This window comes from Oryctolagus cuniculus, chromosome 13 (genome assembly GCF_051225735.1).
Source record: "Oryctolagus cuniculus isolate XC-2025 breed Fujian yellow rabbit chromosome 13, ASM5122573v1, whole genome shotgun sequence".
Classification (NCBI taxonomy): Eukaryota; Metazoa; Chordata; class Mammalia; order Lagomorpha; family Leporidae; genus Oryctolagus; species Oryctolagus cuniculus.
This window is the reverse complement of record NC_142879.1, coordinates 53,683,436-53,705,760: the sequence shown is the minus strand read 5'-3', so window position 1 is coordinate 53,705,760 and position 22,325 is coordinate 53,683,436. Positions and strand designations below refer to the sequence as shown.

Genomic DNA, 22,325 nt, shown 5'->3' with positions numbered 1-22,325 from the left:
GCTTCAGATTGGCACAGCTCCAGCTGTTGGGGCCATCTGGGGAGTGAACTGGCAGGTGGAGGCTCTCTCTCTCTCTCTCTCTCTCTCTCTCTCTGCTTCTCTGTAGCTCTGCCTTTCAAATAAATAAACAAATCTTAAAAAAAAAAAATGGAAGGGAGAGGAAGGCCAGAGGGCAGAAGCCCGAGGGAGCCATGAGAGCTGTAGTTTCTATGAGGCCTCGTGGATCCTTCTGCCTTCACATTTATAATCCTAAACTCCCTTGTGTGAAGGTCTCCTCCCCTTGGGGAGGCTGGGCAGGTTTACCTGCCTTCAAGGTGCTCCAAGTACAAGGCCAGGAAGAACAAGAAGGCTACCAGGACTACGTCATGACCCAGAGTGAGAAAGGAACAAAGTGGCCACCAGACTGTGCTCAGCACTTCTTTTTCAAATGTTTTATTAATCTGTTTGGCCAAACAGGTAATGGAAACGGAGAATAACAATTTGCTAAAAATTTCAGGTCATGAATGCCCCTTTCCCCCAGGAAACAAAAGACTCCATGGTTACAGAATGCACCATTGGGTTATGACAACATTTCAAAATAATATCTCCATTTCGTATGTAACAATGTAAACTTCAAAAATAGTAAACTCTAACCCCCGTCCCTCTTTGCAGATCTATCACAGATAGAATTTTCTGGTAGACCTAAATTGAGTAAGTAAACAGCCTGGTGCTTAAAAGTTTCATAAAAAGGTGTACAGATTCAGTAAATAATTGTTCAGTCTTGGTCGTGAAAGAAAAGCAACCAGCAGCTCCTCTCCTGCAGTCTACCTCAGAGGCGCACCGTGTACTGCGAACCACATTCCATATGCGTTGCTCATCTGTGTTGTCACTTTATACACACATACATATATATTTATATAGTTTTATTTGTTTGTAAAGATTTCTACATCTAAATTATAAGACGGCGCCAGTGACTTATAATGCCACTTCGCTTCACATAGGTAAAAACGAAAATTCTGTAGAAGGCACTGTAATTTCTCTTGCATGATCTTATGCAGACATGTGAGAACAGGCCAGTGGGGGCTTGAACTTGTCTTTCCCTTCCTGTTCCCTGGCGCAGGCCTGTCCTCTGATGGTCTCTGATGTCCATTATCCTTTTCTGACTCATCTCTTCCCATCCCATTCATCCACCCGTCCATCCATCCACCCATCCATCCATCTGACAGTTATCTTTTGGTTCATTGAAATTCCTTAAAATTAAGAATACAGCTCTGGTATAAAACAAAATATGACCTACCATAGCTGAAAAATAATCACAGTGTACAATGTCATTTTTTTTTTTTTTTTTTTTAGCCACTAAGATTCAAAACATGTACCCTGGCTTGTCACGAACATCAGTCGTTCAAAACAATCTCCACAAGGCTCATTTTAACCTACTTTACATTCATTGAAAAAGCACAGCGAGGTTCTTCTTTTTCTCTTTTGTATTAAATTGATCCCCTTAAGTGAAAGGTCTGATGTGGAAAAGTGCAAGCAAATTGGACATGCCAATAAATACCATAGGACTTACCGCAGATGACCGAAACTGTACAGGTATGTACACCTTACCCAGCGGGGTTCCTCCCATCAGGAAATAGTCCTCTAAGTCATTACCACGAGGTGTCACCACAGCGTTCCACAGGAGAGGCCTTAGCGGGCAAAGGAAGGGCGGGCTCTCCTGCTCCTGTTCTGAGGTCCGGAGCCCGTGTCTGCCCCGCCCTCCGCTGGCTCCTCCTTCTTCCTCACTTTGAGGCGGGTGAGCAGCTTGATCAACCAGACGTCCCACTCCTCAGGCAGGAGCAGGAGGAGGAAGCCCAGGCCAATGATGATGATGGCGATGACCCGGACCCCGTTGAAGACTATCTGACTGGTGTAGTGATCGACCACTGTGGGACACAGAGAACTGGGTGAATCGGCAGCAGTGGGTGCACAGAGCAGGCGGCCAGCAGCCCCGTGCATCTGGCCCAGGCCGCCCTCCTCCTGGATCACAGAACCATCCTCGGTGGAGTTTTGTTCCAGGTGGGCTGGGGTGGCTGGCCTCTAGTGAGTTACCTTGAATTTTATAAAACTTTTCTGTATTTCACCTTAGTGCAGACATTGATTTGGGTGACAGAAAAAAAATAAGCAGAAGGCAGTTGGGGAAGCATATACATATGAAGGGACTTCAAAAAATTATCAGAAAATGGAATTAAAAGATGCTTATTTTGTTGCACAGCAATTTTGAAACCCATGCAGAGTTTTTTAATCATAAGCATTCCATGAACTTTTTAAAGACCTTGTGTGCAGTTGGGTCTTGGAATCTGTGGATACCAACCTATACCCTTAGATTTAACCAACTACAGATAGAAAATATTTGAAAAAGAAAAGTATAGTATATCTGTACTGAGTATTTGTAGTCTTTTATTCCCCTGGAATTATTCCCTGAACAATGCAGGATAACAACAGTTTGCACACTTTGTGCTTTGGGTTAGGCACTGTAAGTGATCTAGCGCTGGTTTAAGGTACAGAGGAAGGTGTGTGCCTGTCATATGTAAATGCCACTTCATTTCATGTAAGGGATTTGAGCCTCTTGTATTGGTACCATCAAGGGCGTCTTGCAACCAATATCTCTGGATACCGAGGGATGATTGTATTTTGATGGAAATAAACCAGAATTTAACTGTGGATACCTCTGAGTGGCAGGATAATGAAAGTGATATTGTTTTCTTTATATATTTGATACTTTTCACATGGTCTATAATTGCATCCTTTGTTTTTATTTCAAAACACTAGTTCACAGTATATGAATCTGTGTATTTGAAAACCAAACGGAGCCAGTTCTTTTAAGATAACAAATCTAAATTCCTGTCCCATTCCAGGACCTTAACTAGTGGAGCCTCTAAGGTCTCCTCCGGCCTCTTTTCACACGGTCACCACGAACCACTCCTGTTGGTGGAGTCCCGGCTGTGGTGAAGCACAGGGGATGGGGGCTGTGGGCAATCAAATCCTGGGGACAGGCTCAAGAAGTTGAGAGCCACTTTGCAGACTTCCAGATGTATTTAACATCACATTAATCAGAATGAGCGCCGGCTGTTCCAAGGAAGGCTGAATCCCTAACAGCTAGAGATAGGGGTGTTTGGGGGCTGGCCCTGGAGGAAGCTGTGCCAGGGCCGAGGGAGAGGAGGGACTCACAGCCTTTCCCTGGCTCGCAGCAGGTTGCACAGGGTGGAAGGTGTGCTGGGTGGGAGGTTGGGGAACTCTGGGAAGACAAGTTCTTAGCAGAAGGAGCCCAGAAAGCAAGAGGCGGTGAAGGTGAGGTTTTGGAAGAGTTGTTAGTTGTGTGCATTGGCTGCAAGGCTTTGGGGGTCAAAGGGAGGCCCTGCGTACTTGGACAGAGGCTCTGCCTCTCTCTTCTGGGAGATAGAGGAAGGTAATGTTCATGGCAATCAGTGAGTCAGCATGTTTCTGTGTCATATCCTGGGCAAACTTTCTCCCTTACATTGTCAAAAATGATTTATCTTTCTGATATATCAGTTTTTATGTCCATTAAGAAAGTGAATGAATGGTATTCATCTCTACTCCACATACTCCTTGGAATCCAGACAGCTTTAGATTCCCTGTGTCCTGCTGTGGTACATGGCACTCAATCCGCAATAGAGAAAATCAATCATATATAGAAAACAACATTTTGCCTAAATCTTTTTTTGGTTTTCCTTTGCAGATGGTTAAATGTGCATTCTATATCAGGCATGGCAAGACTGTATGTGAGTGTGTGTGTGTGTGTGTGTGTGTGCATGTGTGTTTAACACTGAACAGATGTAGAAAGTCATTGGGCTTACCTGCATTCACAGGTACACTGAGGACGATTCCAAGAGACATCAGAGTGGGGTATGTAACAGCGATTCCAAAATTTAATACAATATTGAATGCTGAAATGAAGAATTTGGAAATGGGTGTTAGTCATGGTGACCCCGAGCTTCACCTCCCTGGTGGCCTGTGTGGCCCAGTTTCTCTTATGAGGCGGGAGTCCTGGGAACCACCACGACCTTGTGCTCTGATTCAGTGGACTTCTCATTCCTCCAGGGGCTCCAGGACTTGAGTGTAGACACAAACACTGTCCACTCAGCCTCTGCTTTCTCCTGACCTTTGCAGAAGGGAAAAGAAATTGGCAAGGGGCAACGAGTGAGAAGGCTCTAGAAAAGAGGATGTGACCATCTAACCAGCTCTGCTTTTCTCTGGCGCTGGCAATGCTTCTGGTGTAACGTGTGTGCCCAGCGGCTTTGGGATATGTGCTGTGGACAGTGGCTGGGTGAGGCATCTCCTTGGTTGCTTTGCTGCCTAGTGCTGGTCTTCGATGGAGTAACAGTGATAATGACAATGATGACATTAATAACCAAGACAACTGATAGTATTTCCTGAACATTGACACTTAGGCAATATTCTAAGCGCTCTGCAGGTATTCATTTACCAGCTCCTTATTGTGTTACAATTTGTAGGTGACTTGTAAGCATACTATTCACTATTGGGGAGCAGAGTTTCTACTGTAAGGACTGTTGCTCTGGATTTCAAACCCAACCTCATCTTTCAAAGAAGTGACTCTGTGAAACACGAAGAGCCTGAAAAACAGAGTGAAGACTTAAGGCTAGCAATAAACACTGTTTTCTTCCTCGGAGGCCCAGGTTTCCAGAGTCCCCTGTCAGTTCTTGCATTCTGAGGGTTATGGACAGGATGGTGGTCACTTACTCAATAAAAGAACTGAAAATCCACAAAGGTTTCCCCAGGGAATGTCATCGAAGGAGCTCCAGTATTCCACTTTGGTAAAGTAGAGGATGACAGGAATGCAGGTGATGAAGAGGATGTTAAAGACACCCAAAATGGACAAAAATAAGGCGGCTTCTCCAAATTTAGCACTGCCCAGGAGGAGCTTGAACAAAACCTGCAGGAGAAAGCAGAGGAGGAGGGGTGAGGGCTCACCCCAGACCCCAACTTGACACAGTGAAGCAGATTGTGCTTGATCCAGCCGGGGTTGCACCCCACATTTTGGGTCAAGGTAACATTACTAGGCTTTCAGTGAAGGGACAGTGGAGATTGCCTGTGCTCCTTTGTCTGCACATCTGCACTTAGTTACATGAAGATGGAGAGTTACTCTGCCAGCACAGACAGCATCTTCAGGGGTTAGGGGTTCTCATGCTAGGTTTGATTTTTCTGTGTTGTGTTCATGACACTGCATCCATGGGGGCTGGCATTGTGGCATAGCGGGTTAAGCTGCGGCCTGGCTGCTCCACTTCTGATCCAGTTCCCGGCTAATGGCTTGGGATAGCAGTGGAGAATGGCCAAAGTACTTGGGCCCCTGCACCCACGTGGGAGATCCAGTAGAAGCTTGTGGCTCCTGGCTTCTGTCTGGCCCAGCTCCTGCCATTGCAGGTATTTGGGGAGTGAAAACAGTGGATGGAAGGCCTCTCTATCTGTCTCTCTCTCTCTTTGTAATTCCACTTTTCAAAAATAAATAAAATAATTCTTAAAAAAGACAAATATTTGCCATGAGTCACAACCTCTAAGGGATCCCTAAACTTGATCCCTGACCCCTGGACAACACTGTTTGAAAACTACCATACTCAAGAAAATGGGCTGTGGCTGCAAAGATGTTTTCTGTAAATCCAAGAGGGAGCAATTTGGTTTATCTGTGCCCCATCCCACAACCCCATTCCATAAATGATGCTGGCATTAGTGGCATGTACTAAACTGTCATTTTTTGCACATGTTCTTGTTTATGGAACGTTTCAGGTGTTTGGAAGGCTGGGAGGGAAGGGACACATGTGACTGGAGTGGCCAGAGGCTGGGCTGAACTCAGAGCTGCAGAGCCCCAGATGAGCACGTGTGTGAGTTGGTGGTCCCGTGTGTGTGTCTGCATTGTTGTCCTGCTTTGCCTGCTCTGTCCTTGCTCAGCACCTCAAAGTTTGTGCAGGTCCTTCTTGGCGAATGTGTGGGAAGTATGGAAAGGGAAACAAATACCTTCAGCCTTCTACCTCTTAGTTCCCTTGGACACACTGCAAGCAGTAAAGGAGCTGAAATCTGAGAGTACTGTGTTCATCATGGATGGAGTTTCTACATGCTACACAGCTAATCGACTGTAGCAGAATGTGGTATTTTTAATATTTTTTGCATTTGGAGGTGGCTTTGAAGTCTGAGTGGTGCTGTAACTAGCACATGCCCTCGATGAGCTGTGTTCCCGAGAAGGACAATGACGTGCATGTCTTTCTCTGTGGGCGGTAAGGGCAAGGAGTAATGGAAGAGAAGAAAGCACCATTATTTCTCTTTCCTGAAATTATAACACATGGTACTCACAGAGCTGGGAAAAACACACCTTTTCTTATGACTTTCTACAGTACTTAATTTTCTCCGTTCTATTGTCTGGATCCACAAAGGACTGAGAAGTCTTGAAGCTAAAATCTCATTTCTCATTGAATCCTCCAGGTCAGTTTCCCAACTTAAAGACCCTGAAATATTTGCATTCTCTACTGTGGCTCTAAGGAGTAGGAGAGAGGAGGAGAAGGGCGAGGAGGCTTGATCAAATAGGGAGGTGAAGAGAGCAAGGGACCCCATTGTGGGAATAAAAAGTTGTTGCCTCTAAGCCTGCAGTTGAAAAAAGCTTCCCGATGGTTCACAACATTTTGTCAAAAGAATTGTATATCCCCACATAATAACAACTGTGTTTTTATTTAGTCAGCCCACAGGCAATGCTTGGAATATAGATGGATTTGTTTTGAGCATTGATGGCTGCAAAAACGGTGTGGTCAACGATTGACATGACAAAGCTGCACCAGACATTCAAGTGTTCAGGTCCCATCATCCAATCGGGTGGGAACTTACCTGAGCAAACACTGAGCCAGCAACGTAGGGCCCCTGATCCTTCTCCAGTTCCCTGCCAAACAATGAAGTCACGAATCTGACTCTGCTGATCCAGTGGGTGCCACCCATTTTATCCCAAATGCTGCACACATATGGCCACTGGTGGAAAGGTCCACAGAGCCAGAGCCAAGAGTGGCTGCGTGCTTTGGCACTGCCCTTGGCGTTAGTCTCCATCTGCCTGGTGTGCACTAAAAGCAGCTGCTTGTCTTAAAGAACAGGCACCACTTTAGGCTCCCCTCAAAGACCAGCCCTGTGCACATTCCATGGAATGCTAGGCCAGTTCACAAAAATGTGTTTCCCGCACGTACCTTGTAGAGGGCTGACATGGATGCAGAGCCCACCACCAGGGCTATGCCAATGACAGAATGGCTATGGAAGCCATCGGCGTAGGTCATCATCACGATGCCAGCGATGGCAAGGATGGCAGCCACTATCTGGATGGACGGAAGAGAACAGTGGTCAGGGCAGTTAGGGGGGAGACAGAGGGACCATGCAAGTGCCAATGACCTAGAGATGTTCATGGGGTTCAGCCACCTGAGGGGAACATGCTGTCTCCTTTTCAGGCCTCCTTGGGCACTGGCCACAGTTTTGTTGTTGGCTTTGAGAGGGACTCAGCACAGCTGGGCATGAACCAAGGAACTGGAGTTGTTGGTGGCACTGTGAGCCTTGGGGACTTGAGAAGGAGGTGGTCCCAGTTCCAGCAATAGGTTATTTGGTCATGGCAAAGCTGGGCAGGTCCCAGGACGGCACCTGAAAATGACCTCACTCCTTGTCCCACCTTCTGTGAGGACCTCGTGTGACCTTGCTTTTGTGGAATTTCATATCTCAACAGGGAAGGCACAGTGAGGACAGCAGATCTTGTCCTTGCTTCACATGCCAGGAGTGGGCACCTGCCAGTCAGGGCTAGAGACAATGGCCTAACCCTGAGGTGTCGCTCCTTTCCTTAGCTGTGGCAGGCTTCCCTGCACCTGACAGCTTCCCTCAACCCTGTCATTAGCTGGATAATGACTTTTCAGATCTGATGGAAGCGTTATGATGATGCACACACTACTGTCGTGCAAAGCAAAATTGTCAGAGTAAGAGGAGATGAAAGTACCTGAGATCACACAGTTCCCAAAGGAGAAAATGCACCTGCACAAAGAATAAACCCACAGACCAATCTCCTGGGGTAGGGTAGCCATGGAGCTACAGAAATGCCGCAGGGTGGGAAGTGGAGCTGGGGTGGGGAGGGGGGGCTGTCAGTAGAACAAATGTGTGCATTCGAAGTTTCAACCACTGGACTTACTGAATTTCATTCCTCTTAACAGATCATTCAAAACTGACTTCAGTTATTGATAACAATATCAGGTTTCATTGCAAAGCTGGTGCTTATAGGAGGGCACTTCAAAAATCTCATGGAAAATGGAATTAAAATATCCATTGATTTCAATGCCAAAAATGGCAATCCAGTCATAGTTTTTATGTAATATACATTTCCACAAACTTTTTGAATTCCTTATATATTTAAAGGGAAAAAATTTATTCATATAGCAAGTTATTGCCAGCTGTACTCTGAGATTGAACCAAGTTTTTACGTTAGCTAAAGGTAATGAAGTTGAATTTCGCACAGCATATCTGAGCTTATACTTCTGATCTATGCCTCATGCGATACTTCTACATCATGCTACATCAGCCCATAATATGGATCTGCCCTCGAGAAAGCAGGTGATTGTCATGAGCTGGAGAGGCACTGGCCCTACTCCCGTTCTTTCTGGTCTAGCAACTCATTTGTAGTCAGGTGCACAACTCTGCATCACATATGTGCATATTTTTCATATTCAAGTGCTACCTGTACTGGGTACAAACGCTCATCAAGACATGGAGATAGGAAGAAAGCAAGTGTATTTTGCCTCCAAGAGAACAAGAAGGGGCAAGGGAAAAACCAGTTTGTGCCCCAGAGGCAGATGTAATGCAAAGATGCTGCTAAGACCAGTTTTGCCTGGCTAGGCATCCGAGGTACCCACTGAGACAAAGCACCAGGAGAAGAAGGAAGGGAGGGGAGAAAATAGTGAAACTTTAGGTAACATCGCCAAAAGGACTTGAGTCTTTCCAAAACTTACAGCTGGAGTTTGAGGACATGAAGGAGATGAAGAGGTATTTTTTTGTTGTTGTTGTTCGTTTCTGAAGACATGCGAGGCAGATTCCCAACCTCTTCCTCTTGTGATTAAATGACAGACAGCGAAAAGCTTCCATCTGCGCTGTGCTATGCGGAAGCACTGAGAGGAGGGGCTGGCCACTGCCCTTCCATCAGGCGAGGCGATGCAGGCCAGAGGAGCCCACAGGGTCCCCTGAGTTCATCCTGACAGGCGGTGCCAGGGGCCAATGGTCTCCTCATCCTTGCCTCCCAGTCTCCTCCTCTTGGGAGTTCTGGCCACAGGTTACAGGGTCCGTGGACCTGTTTGTGGGGTGGCTACTCTTTGGGCATCCTTGGCCCTGCTGGGACATGGCCCAAGTGCCGAGAGGCTGGCTGGTGAGTAGATCCCTACCTCACTCCAAATTCTCATGGCAGCAAGCCTGACATTGCTTTGAAGATTTCAGCTCTGTCTTTAAAAAATATGTGCACATTTTACACTTTTTAAAACATATCTGGGTTCCTTGGTTTTCATGTGAAAACATCCCCTTGCCTACTTCCTGCACAAAAACGAACTCTCTAGGAAGGCCAGTCAGGTCCACCCTGCCGTTTCACAGCCCCACTCCAACCTCCATACACCTAGCCCTCTGAGTGGGGACTGAGGACAAGTGGATTTCCCTTAGCTCCGCACACCGCTCCCTCCTCTCCTCTTACTGCCCCCTCTCTGTGTACCCCATGGAACTTCCCTGACAGGGACAGGTGGGGGTCACCTCCTCTACTTCATCTGGAGAGCTATTCACTGGAGAAGCATAGGCCAGTAGATTACCATTCAGCACGCTTATGTGCCTGGCCAAGCATATGCATCACTGCTGGCATGAAGCCGCCTGATTCCCACGGCTCTAGTACTGGAGTCCTGCCAAGGCAGGTGTCAATGGTGCTGCTCTGGGCTGAACAGGGAGGTGAGGGAAAGCCCTGAGGCTTATGGAGACAGGACGGCCGGTGCCGCCCTTAGTGAAGTCTGATTTCCTTTCTTCTAAAATATACAGTGAGCAGCACAGTCTTTGACAAACTAAACCTGGTGTCTGGATGCTTATTGAAACTGTACAAAATTGGGACAGTTTTGCAAAGAGGAAGTCACAGACTGCCCCCAAGAGCTTCCCTCTGGCTCCTAGCTTGCTCTCAAGGAATGTTAGAGTGTGGAGGAGACACAGAGCTCCTCTGGTTCACCCTTCTGACTTCCGGGACTGGAAGGAGGCCTGGGCAGTGAGTGCCACCATGCTCCCGGCACTCTGTGCCTCCCCTAAGGGGCCCAGGTTGTAGGGGGCTGCAGGTTGCAGGCCCTCACACAGAGCGGGTCAACAGCACACGCCAGATGGCCCCTCCAGAAACACAAAAACAGCCCAATGATTGACAGCCTCAGATGGAAACTCACGTGAGAAAAACATGCACGCCTCTCAAATATGTGTTGCTACGGCTCCGAGACCCACGTGGATACCCTCCGGGTTCACCTTCTTGCTTCTGCCTCCATCCTCACTGTGATGGTGGTCATGAATGGCCACCAACAGTTAGAGCTCCACCTGTCATTTCTTCTGAGATGGAGGCTGGGGATGGTCCCCTCCACCCCGAGTCTGACTACACCTGGGTGGGCTTCACACCCCCACAGCTCTCCTTGCTTTCAGCCTCCTGCTGCTTTTGCCATACAAGATTGCTTCCCTAAATGCTCATCAGCTCCTGACCCCATCAACAAAAGAATTAGGCTGATCCATCAACCCTCTCTAGCTGAGAAGGAATAATAAAAATAACATTAAGAAAAAAAAAAATCACAATCACATTTTATTGAGTTTTAAGTGCCAGGCAGGCATCATCTTATTTTGTTCTCACAGCTGTTCTATGATAAGTAGTAATATTTGGTCCATTTTAAAAAGATGAGGTAAACAAAGGCTCAGAGACTTTCTGTAATTTACTCACAATCGGACAGCTTCTAAGAGTAGAGTTATGATCGGCAGCCGAGTCACCTGACTTGAGCCTGGTGCACCTTGCTGGGATCGTGAGGACACATATGGAAAACACATCTAAGAAGAGAGTGGAACGGTGACACAAGACCAGCTTGAGCTCTGTTGAGATGGACAGCCCGGCAGCTTCTCTACATGGTGGAGCTGGCCCCAGCACTGTAAGATACATTGGCTTCTTTCTGGATCTGTCTGCATGGCCCAGACTTGCCTGCTGATGTCTCTCAGGGAGCACTACCCATGTGATTATTTCTCAATAACTCAAGTCTCCCATGCCACCTGCTCCACAAACATGAGGCTGAGCCCCCATCAGGCTCTTCATGTCTGCACCACTCTCAAGCTCATGTGCTCAGTCCTCCAGGAGGCAGAACCATGCTGGCTCTCTGCCGTCTTTGGGGGTTACCCAGTGGAAGGTGTTAGCTTCCTGAGCAGTCTCAGTGAAGTTGGAGCAATCCCATGCACCACTATGGGATCATCTTGACCGTCAGTCTCCATCTGTTTAAGGGGAGAACTTTCACACTAGCAAGTGGCAGGGATCTTATTGATTTTGCTTTCCAAACCCTTGAAGCTAAGAAGAGGGGCATGCACTGCGACTTGCAGTGGGATGCTCTCAGATGTTTGAGCCTGGACTTCTAAGAGAGTAGTGATTATCAGACAGACCCATGGCTGCACAGTGCTTTGGAGGTTACAAAAGTTCATCACCAGTACCGGCTCCACTGACCTGCATTTCCATGCTGGCCCAAGGCCTCCAAACAAAACGTTGTGCAGTATGCAGTGGTCAGCACAGAGAAAACCGACAGAGTGGCCAGCATGGCCAGACTCTATCACAGTCCAGGGATGCCAGTGGGGGAAGTGGAGATGCTGTTATCCATATATATCAACCAAGAAAAGATACAGAAGCATCGCACTGTTCTTTGTGTGTCTCGGAATAGTTCAAGCTTTTTCATACCTCCTTCTCTTAACCTCAAGAAACAATCTGTTTTCTTCTGCTAGGTGCAGAATTAACCTTGAAGAATCTCTTTACAGTAACAGGGTGGCATTTGAAATTTTGCTTGGGACACCTGAATCATGACAAAAGTTTCATGGATTTTCTTGACTGTTTGCATCACAAAAAAGTTCCAAAGGGCATGTGTAGGTGGCGGTGCACCCCATAGCACCCGCATCCTCAGGGTCAAGGCAGGCAGGCTGCTGGGTGGCTTACTGCTGGAAGTACCTGCATTTTGATTTTTGTAAAAGTGTATTAGATCATTTATTTGCTGAAAGCTTTTCTTGGTGGTAGCACAGGGAGTGAGTTTTTATTCCAAAATTAACACTAAGCCTCAAAACAAATTTTTCCCCCTACTGCAAGCTAAAAATACAACTCAGCAGTTGACTCATGTCCCCACTGCTGTTTGAGTAACTCGGATCGGGCGTGAATCCTCCCTTAGGGTGATGTCACTGTTCCCAGGACAATGAGGGCAGGGCAGGAGTAGACAGGCCCCACAGTCGGCCCCTTGCTGGTTGCCAGCAAGGTTCTCTCTAAGGGGACTTCCCATCAGACAGGTTCTTAGCTTTGTGGCAGACAGGCTGCAAGCATTGCACTCTAACTACAAAAGAATGAGCTGTGTGTAGCCAAATGCTCTTTTTGTCCTGGTCTGTGGCAGGTGATGATGGCACAGTGGCAGCTCCTGGCCACCAGAGGGAGCCCGGCAGAAACCACCAGGATTCCATCCATGCTAAATGTCCCCTATTTCTTTTATTCAGGGCAGCTTCTTGTATTATTTGAGCAGATATTTGATAGTGAAAATATCACATTTCATATAACTGTTATGAACTTGGATTCACTACATTTGACTAGTTTTCAGTGTAAGCCTTGGGCTATAATTTCAGTCCCCTCTTTGTCGTGGTTTGAAGGAAATCTGGACTTAGCACAAGTGTGTCTGGCCCACTTTGGCTGTGCACATGCTCCAGGTCAAAGGCCCAACCCACATGCACTCATGGATGCTGAAGGATCCTTTGGGGTCCACAGTCCTAACCAGAGTGACTGTGTCACTCTGTGACACGGACTGTGTCAGTCACACCATGCACGCCAGCCTGGAAAGAGAAAGGTGGGCACGCAAAGAGCAGAGCACGTCATTGTTCCCAGGCAGGCTCCCCGGCTGGCGCACACTTTAGGGAATGCTTGTTGAGATGCTTGAAATGAAAGGTGCTTTCATGAATGCTTTTCTAGTATGGTTCGCAAGCAAGAAGGTTTGCAAGGCACACCAAGAACTGAGCCCTCGGCAGGGCTGCTTTTCTGCTGCAGCTCGGAAGGAAGGTGGTCAGCAGCTTACGCTCAGGGTCCAGCACATGGAGCTAAGCAAGCTAATGGGCAGGTTTTGGCTGACACGACCGAGTGAGGGAGGAAGACAGATAATAAGGAACTTACCCTCACTCCCATGAACCTGTCCCTGAGAACGATCCACGAGAGCAAGAACACAAAAGCTTTGTTGCAGCAGAACAACACGGAGACATCCGTAGTGTTTATTTTCTTTATTGCATGTAAGTACAGGTAGTTTGTGAGTGTCCAAAGAACACCAAAGGGTGCTGCCTTGGTAAAAAACACCTTCAAAGTCAAGCCATTGTCTCCAAAAAATCGACAGCATTCCCTAAAACAAGGAAAGAGAGGCAGTGTTATTATATTCTTGGGTTGACACAGACCACTTTTTCCCTTATCTCCATTTTTTAAAGCAAATAAGGAAGGGGCAAGGTCTTTTTCGTTATTATTTTTAATAAATGCTTTTCTATTAAAGCTCTTCAACCTATTGTTTAGTCCCTTGAAGAAAATGTTGTACAGCGATCTGATGTCATCGACGAATCCTTCTGTCTAAGTTTTGAATGAATGGCTCTACATGGAAGGCAATGTGGGGATTATCTGAGCTGAAGGCCCAGTTCCATGGGGATCGGCTGAGGGATTCTGTCACCTACTGAATAAGAGAAGAAAGGCACCAGATCTCTTTTCTTTTTTGTAGGGGGGTAGGGTACAGGAGGATGGGTACCTGAAGAAACCCGATTTAACATATTATTTTTCAACAAGTGCCCCAAACTGGAATTATCTTTGTGACTAGGCTGGGGCAGTCAGTTACTCCTTGAGCACATCAGATATGTTTTGACTATGAATGATACAAATAGTGTTAACTCTCTAAAGGTTTTATCCGGGAGGCCATTTTTGGAGTACGTGATTCATGGTTCTACTTCTTGAAGAGACCACCCAGCCCAGGAAGCATAAGCGCATACAGGAGTTCAGAGTCAAAAGAGCGAGATGAGCAAATGCCTGCAGAAGAGTTTTTCAATGCCATTTTGGATACCAAACATTGAAAAACTGTTCAAGAAAACCACAGCTAATGTTTTACATGCAGAAGGGAGCAGGGGAGGCTGTGGGGGTCACGAGCATGGAGAGAACCCACGGACAGGGGCGTGGTCTACAGGGAGCTGCCTGCTTCCTTGACTGTCAGGGAGTGAAGATCATTGCTCCGTGAGCCTGGTGAGCCAGGTAAGGAGACAGATGAGTGAGGACGTATTGCTCCTTTGGGGGCCCAACCAGTCCAGGCTCACAGACGTGGTACAGTGTGGCCACAGTGGGGGATGGCGAACCAGCCAGGAAGGAAGTCCCCTTGTCTGTGATTTAGAAATAACCTCAGGCCTAACTGAACAAAAGGAAAGACACATAGAATACGTCAAACACACTCAAGTGGAGGAATAACTCAAGCCTGAGTCGATGTTAAGACACAGCAATAAAGGAGAACAATTAAAAACAAGAGTCAAGAGGAATTGGTAAGATTTTTAATTTTACTGTTTGGTCTTTCCATCAAACTGCCCTTGTTGATTATTCAACTATGGGACATCCATTGGAGAAGACTCACTAGGGAAAGGTGTGACAGCCTGGGAGACCGGCAGGGGAAAAACATACTTACCATTTTGTAGACTGTGGTAGAGTCTGAACACCTCTCAGTGCACTCAGAGTCCTAGCTGCTTCTAAACAAACCAGCACCAAGTAAAAGATCTGAATCACTAAATCCATCAGGAGACCCACTCAATGGAATTGATTCCATTTTGGCTTTATATAGACACAATCCTCATCTAACTGATATGTTTCTATTTTTGTTTGCTATGTAATTTTCTTTTCTTTTTTTTTTTTTATTTGACAGAGTTATAGACAGTGAGAGAGAGACAGAGGGAAAGGTCTTCCTTCTGTTGGTTCACTCCCCTAATGGCTGCTATGGCTGGCGCTGCGCTGATCCGAATCCAGGAGCCGCGTACTTCCTCCCGGTCTCCCATGTGGGTGCAGGGATCCAAGCACTTGGGTCATCCTCCACTGCCTTCCTGGGCCACAGCAGAGAGCTGGACTGGAAGAGGAGCAACTGGGGCTAGTACCCAGTGCCCTAACTGGGACTAGAACCCGGGGTGCTGGTGCCACAGGTGGAGGATTAGCCAAGTGAGTCACGGTGCCGGCCTGCTATGTAATTTTCATACAGTATTTCAGCTATGGACTTTTCTCAAGCTCCAGGTTGCAGATCAGTGATCATGAAAGGATGGTGACCATGAGGGCTGGCTTCCCTCATGATTGGGATTATAGTGGCTATAAAGTGATGTATAAAGGAATGCCCCTTGAGTATGGCCAGTGGGAAATACAAGTGTACTTCTGCCATTAATGCAACTGGTGTCTGTGGGGAGCAACCCGGACTAGACTAAGTTACTGGAATTAAGACTTATTCTATGCATCTGCTCTCCCACAATATGGCGCTGGGAGAGGAGAAAACAGCTTCTACGCAGCTGCCTCTTGCCAACTTGAGTGATGACCTCCAGGAGCTGATCCTGCTCCTGATTGGAGGAGAGCAGCGTACTCGGCGTGTGGGCAGCTGAGTTGGGATTGGCGGAAGAGGACTATAAGGGAGGAGAGAGACAGCATGCACCAGGAACATGTAAGGGGAACATCTATCTGAAGGAACACCTGTGCAGCCCCCGAGAGAGCTGGCCAGCGGTGTGCCGCTCCCCTGCGGAAGTGGGGAAAGTGGCTAGGGGGAACCGCCCTTCCACGGAGGTGGAAGGGACAGTAGCCAACCCGGGAAGAACCAGCAGCAAACCCGGGGAGGGCCGAGCAGACAAAAGAACAGCGCAGGGTCCTGTGTCGTTCCTCCACGAAGACGGGGAGCGACAGTGTCTCCCATATGGAGAGGTTTCCTTTCTAAAGGGACAACTATCCAAGTGGGATGTCCAGGTTCCAACTGATTCACTATTATAAAAGATGATTCATTTGGGGCCACCAGAAGCCAAGGGGCCAGCTTCCTTCTTCTCTGAGAATCTACATTTGAGTCCTCCAAAGTCTGACAGTTGTAGAGATGGTGGAGAAACAGGGTGGGGCACAGACATGGCTCCATTTTGACAGCCCACATTGTTGGAAATGGGGAAAGGTGTGAGGTTCCCATCCTGGAGATGGAAAATGCAAAACTTTGGGCCTGATAGAGCTGTGTGAGTCCTTTGAGGACTCATGGTCAGGGCTTACATTTCGGGTTGGTGGATCTTGGTTCTAATAAGACCAAGATGATTGGTTCTTACAGACTGTGCAGTAATCAGTGTCAGCTGGCTCCCTCATGCATGTCTTTGAGCACACGGGGCCTCAAGAGAGATGATGCACACAATTCCACTTCTGCCAAAGCTCTCTTCTTGGTCAGATGCAGATTCTCAGAGAAGTAATCTGTCCAGCTGGTTTCCAGTGGCCTCTGCCACAACATGCATCATTTTTTTTTTTAAAAAATTATTTATTTATTTGAAAGAGTTCGAGAGTTCGAGAGAGAGTGAGCACTTCTATCCACTGGTTCACTATCCAGATGGCTGCAATGGCCAGGGCTGGGACAGGCCAAAGTCAGAAGCCAGGAGCCAGGAGATTTTTCTGGGTCTCCCACAAGGATGCAGGGGTCCAAACACTTGGACCATCTTCCATGGCTTTTCTCAGGCCATTAACAAGGAGCTGTATTGGAAATGGAGCAGCCAGGACACAAATTGGCATCCATATGAGATGCTGGCATTGAAGGAAGTGGCATTACCAGCTATGCCACAACACTGGCTCCAACATGCATCATTTTTATAACCATGAATCAGGGAACATGGAAATCTCACGTGGTCTCCTCTTAAGAAGAGAACTGACTTCCACTAACTAATGCCCTTCATTGTTTCCACTCACTGATGCCCTTGGATACAGGTTAAAGGCTCTAGGCCAGCGAGTTACTCTAGCACAACCATGTCCCTTGGTCCCTTCCAGTGGAGTCAGATGCTGACCAAGATTTAGAAGTGTTTGCTTCCAATCCTGCTTGTGCCACCTGTTCTTGGTTATTTCAGTTACATAATGCAACTAAATATTTCATAAACAAATGAAATATGAGTGAGAAAAGACAGATTTTTTTCTTTGAAATCTAAGTTGAAAGTTTCAAGGAAGACTCAGTGAATACAATGTACTGAAACAGTGCTAGTATTATAAATGAAATATAAAAGATATATTGCCATAATTACTATAAAGATACACAGTGGAAATGAAAAAATGTAGAAATCTGTACAAGTTCTGCACTCATATTATTTGACAAATACTTATGTTCTTGATACTCTTTAAAGAATCCCAAACTTGGATAGATCATCTTAGTGAGATTGTCTTTTAATTCAAATCAACAAACACTTGCTTAGAACTTTTTATATTCACAATTCCAGACAAGGCACTATGGCTGATCTAGAAAAAGTAAACATTTTAAACTCAGTAAAATTTTTGTCAATATAAAACTTTCTCAAATTATTTCTTTTGTAATTTCTTCTACTTCATTTTGTCTGTTCTATCTCTGAAGTTTCTTTTAGTTTGATATTGGATCTCTGATTTGAGCATCTATTTTTTTCTTTCCTTTTTTTCCATCATTTTTCTCTGTTATTTTATGGGAGACTATTCTAACTTTGTATTCCACTATTAATTTTAAAAAATTGGTTACTTTATATTTAATTTCCAATAGCAATCCCTACTCTTGAAAAGATTATGATATGCTTGGGGAGGTTAGACTTTATCTCATAATAGGAAGCAACACAAACTTAAATATAATTACCTATTGGATGTGTGGAATATAATACACTATGGAATTCCTGCTTAGTGGAGAGTTGGTTTTATTAGATAGGATCTCATTAAAGATGTGGGGTTTGAGCTGAACCTTGAAGGACAGGTGGGATTTATACAGGTGGTGGTGGGGAGAGAAAATATCCTTGGAGAGGTAAGAGAACAAATTATATCTACAAGAACACATGGTTATAAAAAGAGGGATAATCTTGGGAAGTAAGCATAGGATAACTGAATTTTAAAAATTAATGGAAGAATTGAAATATAAATTCAAAAATAATCTCCCATAGGATGAGAGTGAGAGAATGGGGGAGGGGAAGGAGGAAGGGAGAGAGAGACAGAGAGAGAAACAAGGAAAGAAAAGATAAAATTAAATTAGAAGATCAAATCAGAAAGTGCATTATCAAGCTAAAAGAAATTTGAGAAAGTGGAAACAGGAAAAATGAAGTGGACAAAGTCACAAAAGAAATAATTCAAGAAGGTTTCTTAAAATTGATGGACCGAGTCTTCATAATGTAAGAGCCCAGCAAATACCAAGCAAAAAGAAGAAGAAGAAACCACAACAAGGCACATCCTTGTGAGTAAAGGGATAAAAATTAAGATCTGAAAGCTCTCAAGGAAAATAAAACAAAACACATCAAGGGATAGGACATCATTCTCATGCAAGACAGCTCAACAATAAAGATGCAAGCTAGACGATCAGGGCTCAATGCCTTATCATTTTCGAAGGATTTTTTTTTTTTTTTCCAGACAGAATTCTATAACCAACCAAGCATCAGTCAAATGTGATGGAGGATTATGGTACTGCCAGTTATGCAGTACTTGACCATCATCTCCCAGGCCACTGGAGGACAGACTGCATTAGAACAAGGGTGCAAACCAAGGAGGAGGGAGCCACGGCAAAGGAGGAGGCGGGGCTCCTGCCCAGGCCAGAGCAGGACAATCTGCAGCGGACCAGAGCCTGCGGAAGACTCTGGCAGGGGCGTCTCCAGGGAAGCCCTATGATTAGGCAGAATCAGGGGAAATATTGATAGCTTTTGAGATATTGGAACAATTAGGAAACAGATATAGTAATCATTAAATGGAAATCAAGGTGAATGAGACAAAAGAGGCAAATACTGTTGGCAAGAGAAATGACAGACTGTTCACAAAAGGAGGCAGAGTCGGTGAACAGTTTTTGCATGCATATAATATTGAAGCTGTTCTGAACCAAATATTGGGATAAAATTATGTTGGATGGCACAGATGTAGGGGAATGGGGGTGGAGAGGGGCAGAACTGAGATAAGAATTTCACGTAGCTAAATGGGGAAGATGCCAAGGAAAAGAATCAACAAGAGTTGAGTGGGGCTGGAAGTAGGCAGATGTGGAACGGGGGTTGCTGTTTTCAAGATAATTCTTTTACTACTATTATGCTTTTTTCAAAGGATGTACATGCATTAGATTGTTAAGAATAAAAAATTAATTAAAAACACAGCAGAAAGAGGTCAAGTTGCTATGGTAGAAACTCAAATGTAGGTGTTTTGATGCCTCTCTGAGGACTGCAGTTTGAAAATCACACACAGAGAGAAGCCCTACAGTTTATGCTGCAGCCCAGAGAGATGAAACAACCAGCTCGAGTTCAAAGCCCCATGAGCAGTAGAGCCAGACTTGCAGCCCATGTTGTCCTCAGTGAAGTCTCCCACCAATCCCAATCCCTTCTCTCTTCTGAATCCTTTTGTATTGCCATGTCAGCGTGTCTGGGCCTCTCCAACCTTAAATACCCTCAAACGAGAGCAAGCATTGTCTCATCCAGCCCCCTTTCCTCTTTTCATCTCCTCCACAGTCACGTTGTCAGAATTGCCATCTGCACTCCTGTTCTCCAGAAGCTCACTGCGCTCACTCTCCAGCTGCTCCAACCCAGTGCTCACCCCTCCACCCACCCAGCCCCCCAAGTCAAGTGCTAATGGCCTTCATGTTGCTAATTCCAGTAGGTATCCTTTGGGTTTCATTCTACTCTTGGCAGCCTCTGACATTGCTGACTGTTCCTCTTTGAAACACCCATTGATTTCCAACTCAGCACACTGTCCTAGGTTTCCTCTGACCCCTCCACACTCTTCCAGGCTTCCGCCACAAGGCTTCTTCCGTATTATCCCAGGCTCTCTTACAGTTCCTGTGCTTCGCACTCTACAGTCACTGAGCGATCTCATCTGCCACCATGGCTTCAAAGACACCTCCTTTACCTGTTACCATCTTTGTCTTGGGCATTCCCAGACACCTCAAATTCACCCTTCCCAAATGAACTCAGTATCTTTCATTTCAATTCTCCATCCTTGCATGGTACCATAAGTTATGTTTCTACGCAGCCTACAAACTTGAGAATCATTCTCAGCTTTCTCATCTTCACAGGTAATTCCTCACCTCAGGCTGTAAGTGATTTCTCCTACATTTCTTACCTGCACCACCCTGACCCGTGCTTCCACTGGACGTCTCACTTGGATCACTGCCATTGGAGTCTAACCAAGCTTTTCACTGTTGACCCTGCTCCAGGCCAGTCCCTTCTCCATGCTTCGCTCTGAAGGATCCTCCTCCTTTTTTTGTTTCCCCTTAGGATAATAACCAGGCTCTTCTTTGATTGGTTTATTTCCATCCACTGAGTTTCAATGCTGCCACAATTCTCTGTCCTCTTTATCATAACAAAAGGATGCTTATTACAATTTCATTTCATTGTAATGGAAGCTTATTTCACTGCCTGATTTCTTCACTAGGACATAAGCTCTGTGTTGTATTTTTGCTTCCTCTTATATCCTCAGGGCCTAGCATATACTGTGTGTGTATAACATGTTTACAGAATGAATACACCTATTTCTTTATGGACCAGTGGTATTCAAACAATGATGCATAACTCATCCATGTTAAAAAAAAAAGCACCCAGGGAGCTTCAAAAAATATGATTGACTATTCTAACCCTCAACATACTCAATCACACTGTCAAGGGAGGGGCTTGGGATTTTATATCAGGGGTAGGGAATGTCCAGCCATTGGGCCATTTAAGGCCTAGAGAATTACCTGGTCTGGCCCTGCCAAGGCAACTGCAGATGAGACTCAGGATTCAATTCATCTGTAGCAGGATGATTTTTAAGTTGACAATTTTGATGTTATAAATATCCAAATGGCCCTTGGAAGGCAAAAGTTTCCCCACTCCTGTTATGAAGAATCATGCAGTTTATATAGAGGATACGTTCTTGGAAACATTTTATCATTTAAAATTTAAAAGTCTGGACTATTTTCCCACAGTAGCATTTGTTTCTGTTTGCCAGCTAATGTTAACACTATAACTAGGCATTTATAGTCCACTTGATCTCCAAAAATTGATATTATGGTACTTAACTTGTTTTTTTAAAGATTTATTTATTTATTTGAAAGGCAGAGGTACATAGAGAGAGGAGGAGATGCAGAGAGAGGAGAGGCGGGGGTGGGGGGCTTCCATCTGCTGGTTCCCTCCCCAACTGGCTGCAATGGCCAGAGCTATGCTGATCTGAAGCCAGGAGCTACTTATGGGTCTCCCACATGGGTGCACTTCTACTGCCTTCCCAGGCCATAGCAGAGAGCTGGATCAGAAGTGGAGCATCCAGGACATGAACTAGCACGCATGTGGGATGCCGACACTGCATGTGGTGGCTTTACCCCTTATGCCGCAGTGCCGGCCCTGGTGCTTAACTTTTAATATCTCTGAGGAGTTACATTATTTGAAACTTTATGCATAAATAAAACATTAGTCACACATATTTTGTTAATGCAAATTTTCACTAAAATGCAAGTGTACTATATTTAAACACATTTGCAGATGATTTTCAGGTGCAGCCAAGTTTACACCCAATGGCCTGTACTCTCTCTTTCCCAGTAATATTTCTCTATCTTTAAAAAGTTATTTAAAATTTAAAATATGGTAAAATACACATAATATAAACTTTACCGTATTAGTCACTTCTATGTTTAGAGTTTAAAATAATATATTTATTTATTAAATATTACATTACTATTTATTATTTTAAATAATAAATTACTCAACTAAATTTATTATTATATTATTTTAATTAAATTTATTATTATATTTTATTTATTTATTATTTTATATTATTATTTATTAAATATATTCATATTTCTCTGCAATCTCTAGAACTTTTTCTTCTTTGCAAAATTAAAACTCTGCCATCA

General features: G+C 45.2%; 1 protein-coding gene across 5 annotated transcripts in view; it reads right to left on the bottom strand.

The window, feature by feature from the left end:
- Positions 1–416: 416 nt before the first annotated feature.
- SLC35F3 (solute carrier family 35 member F3) overlaps positions 417–22,325 on the bottom strand; it is a 416,207-nt gene continuing 394,298 nt past the window's right edge. For 2 of the 5 annotated variants that reach the window (XM_051820732.3, XM_017347734.4), the window contains 5 exons: positions 13,433–13,652; positions 7,215–7,340; positions 4,741–4,933; positions 3,837–3,926; positions 417–1,904 (listed from right to left, as the gene is read on the bottom strand). In XM_051820732.3, coding sequence (XP_051676692.1) covers positions 1,669–1,904; positions 3,837–3,926; positions 4,741–4,933; positions 7,215–7,340; positions 13,433–13,652 — 865 coding nt within the window. In that variant the 3' untranslated portion in view covers positions 417–1,668. Of the gene's footprint in view, positions 1,905–3,836; positions 3,927–4,740; positions 4,934–6,867; positions 6,920–7,214; positions 7,341–13,432; positions 13,653–22,325 lie in introns of those variants that run through there. The other 3 variants (XM_089312289.1, XM_089312290.1, XM_089312291.1) reach the window with 2 other exon arrangements.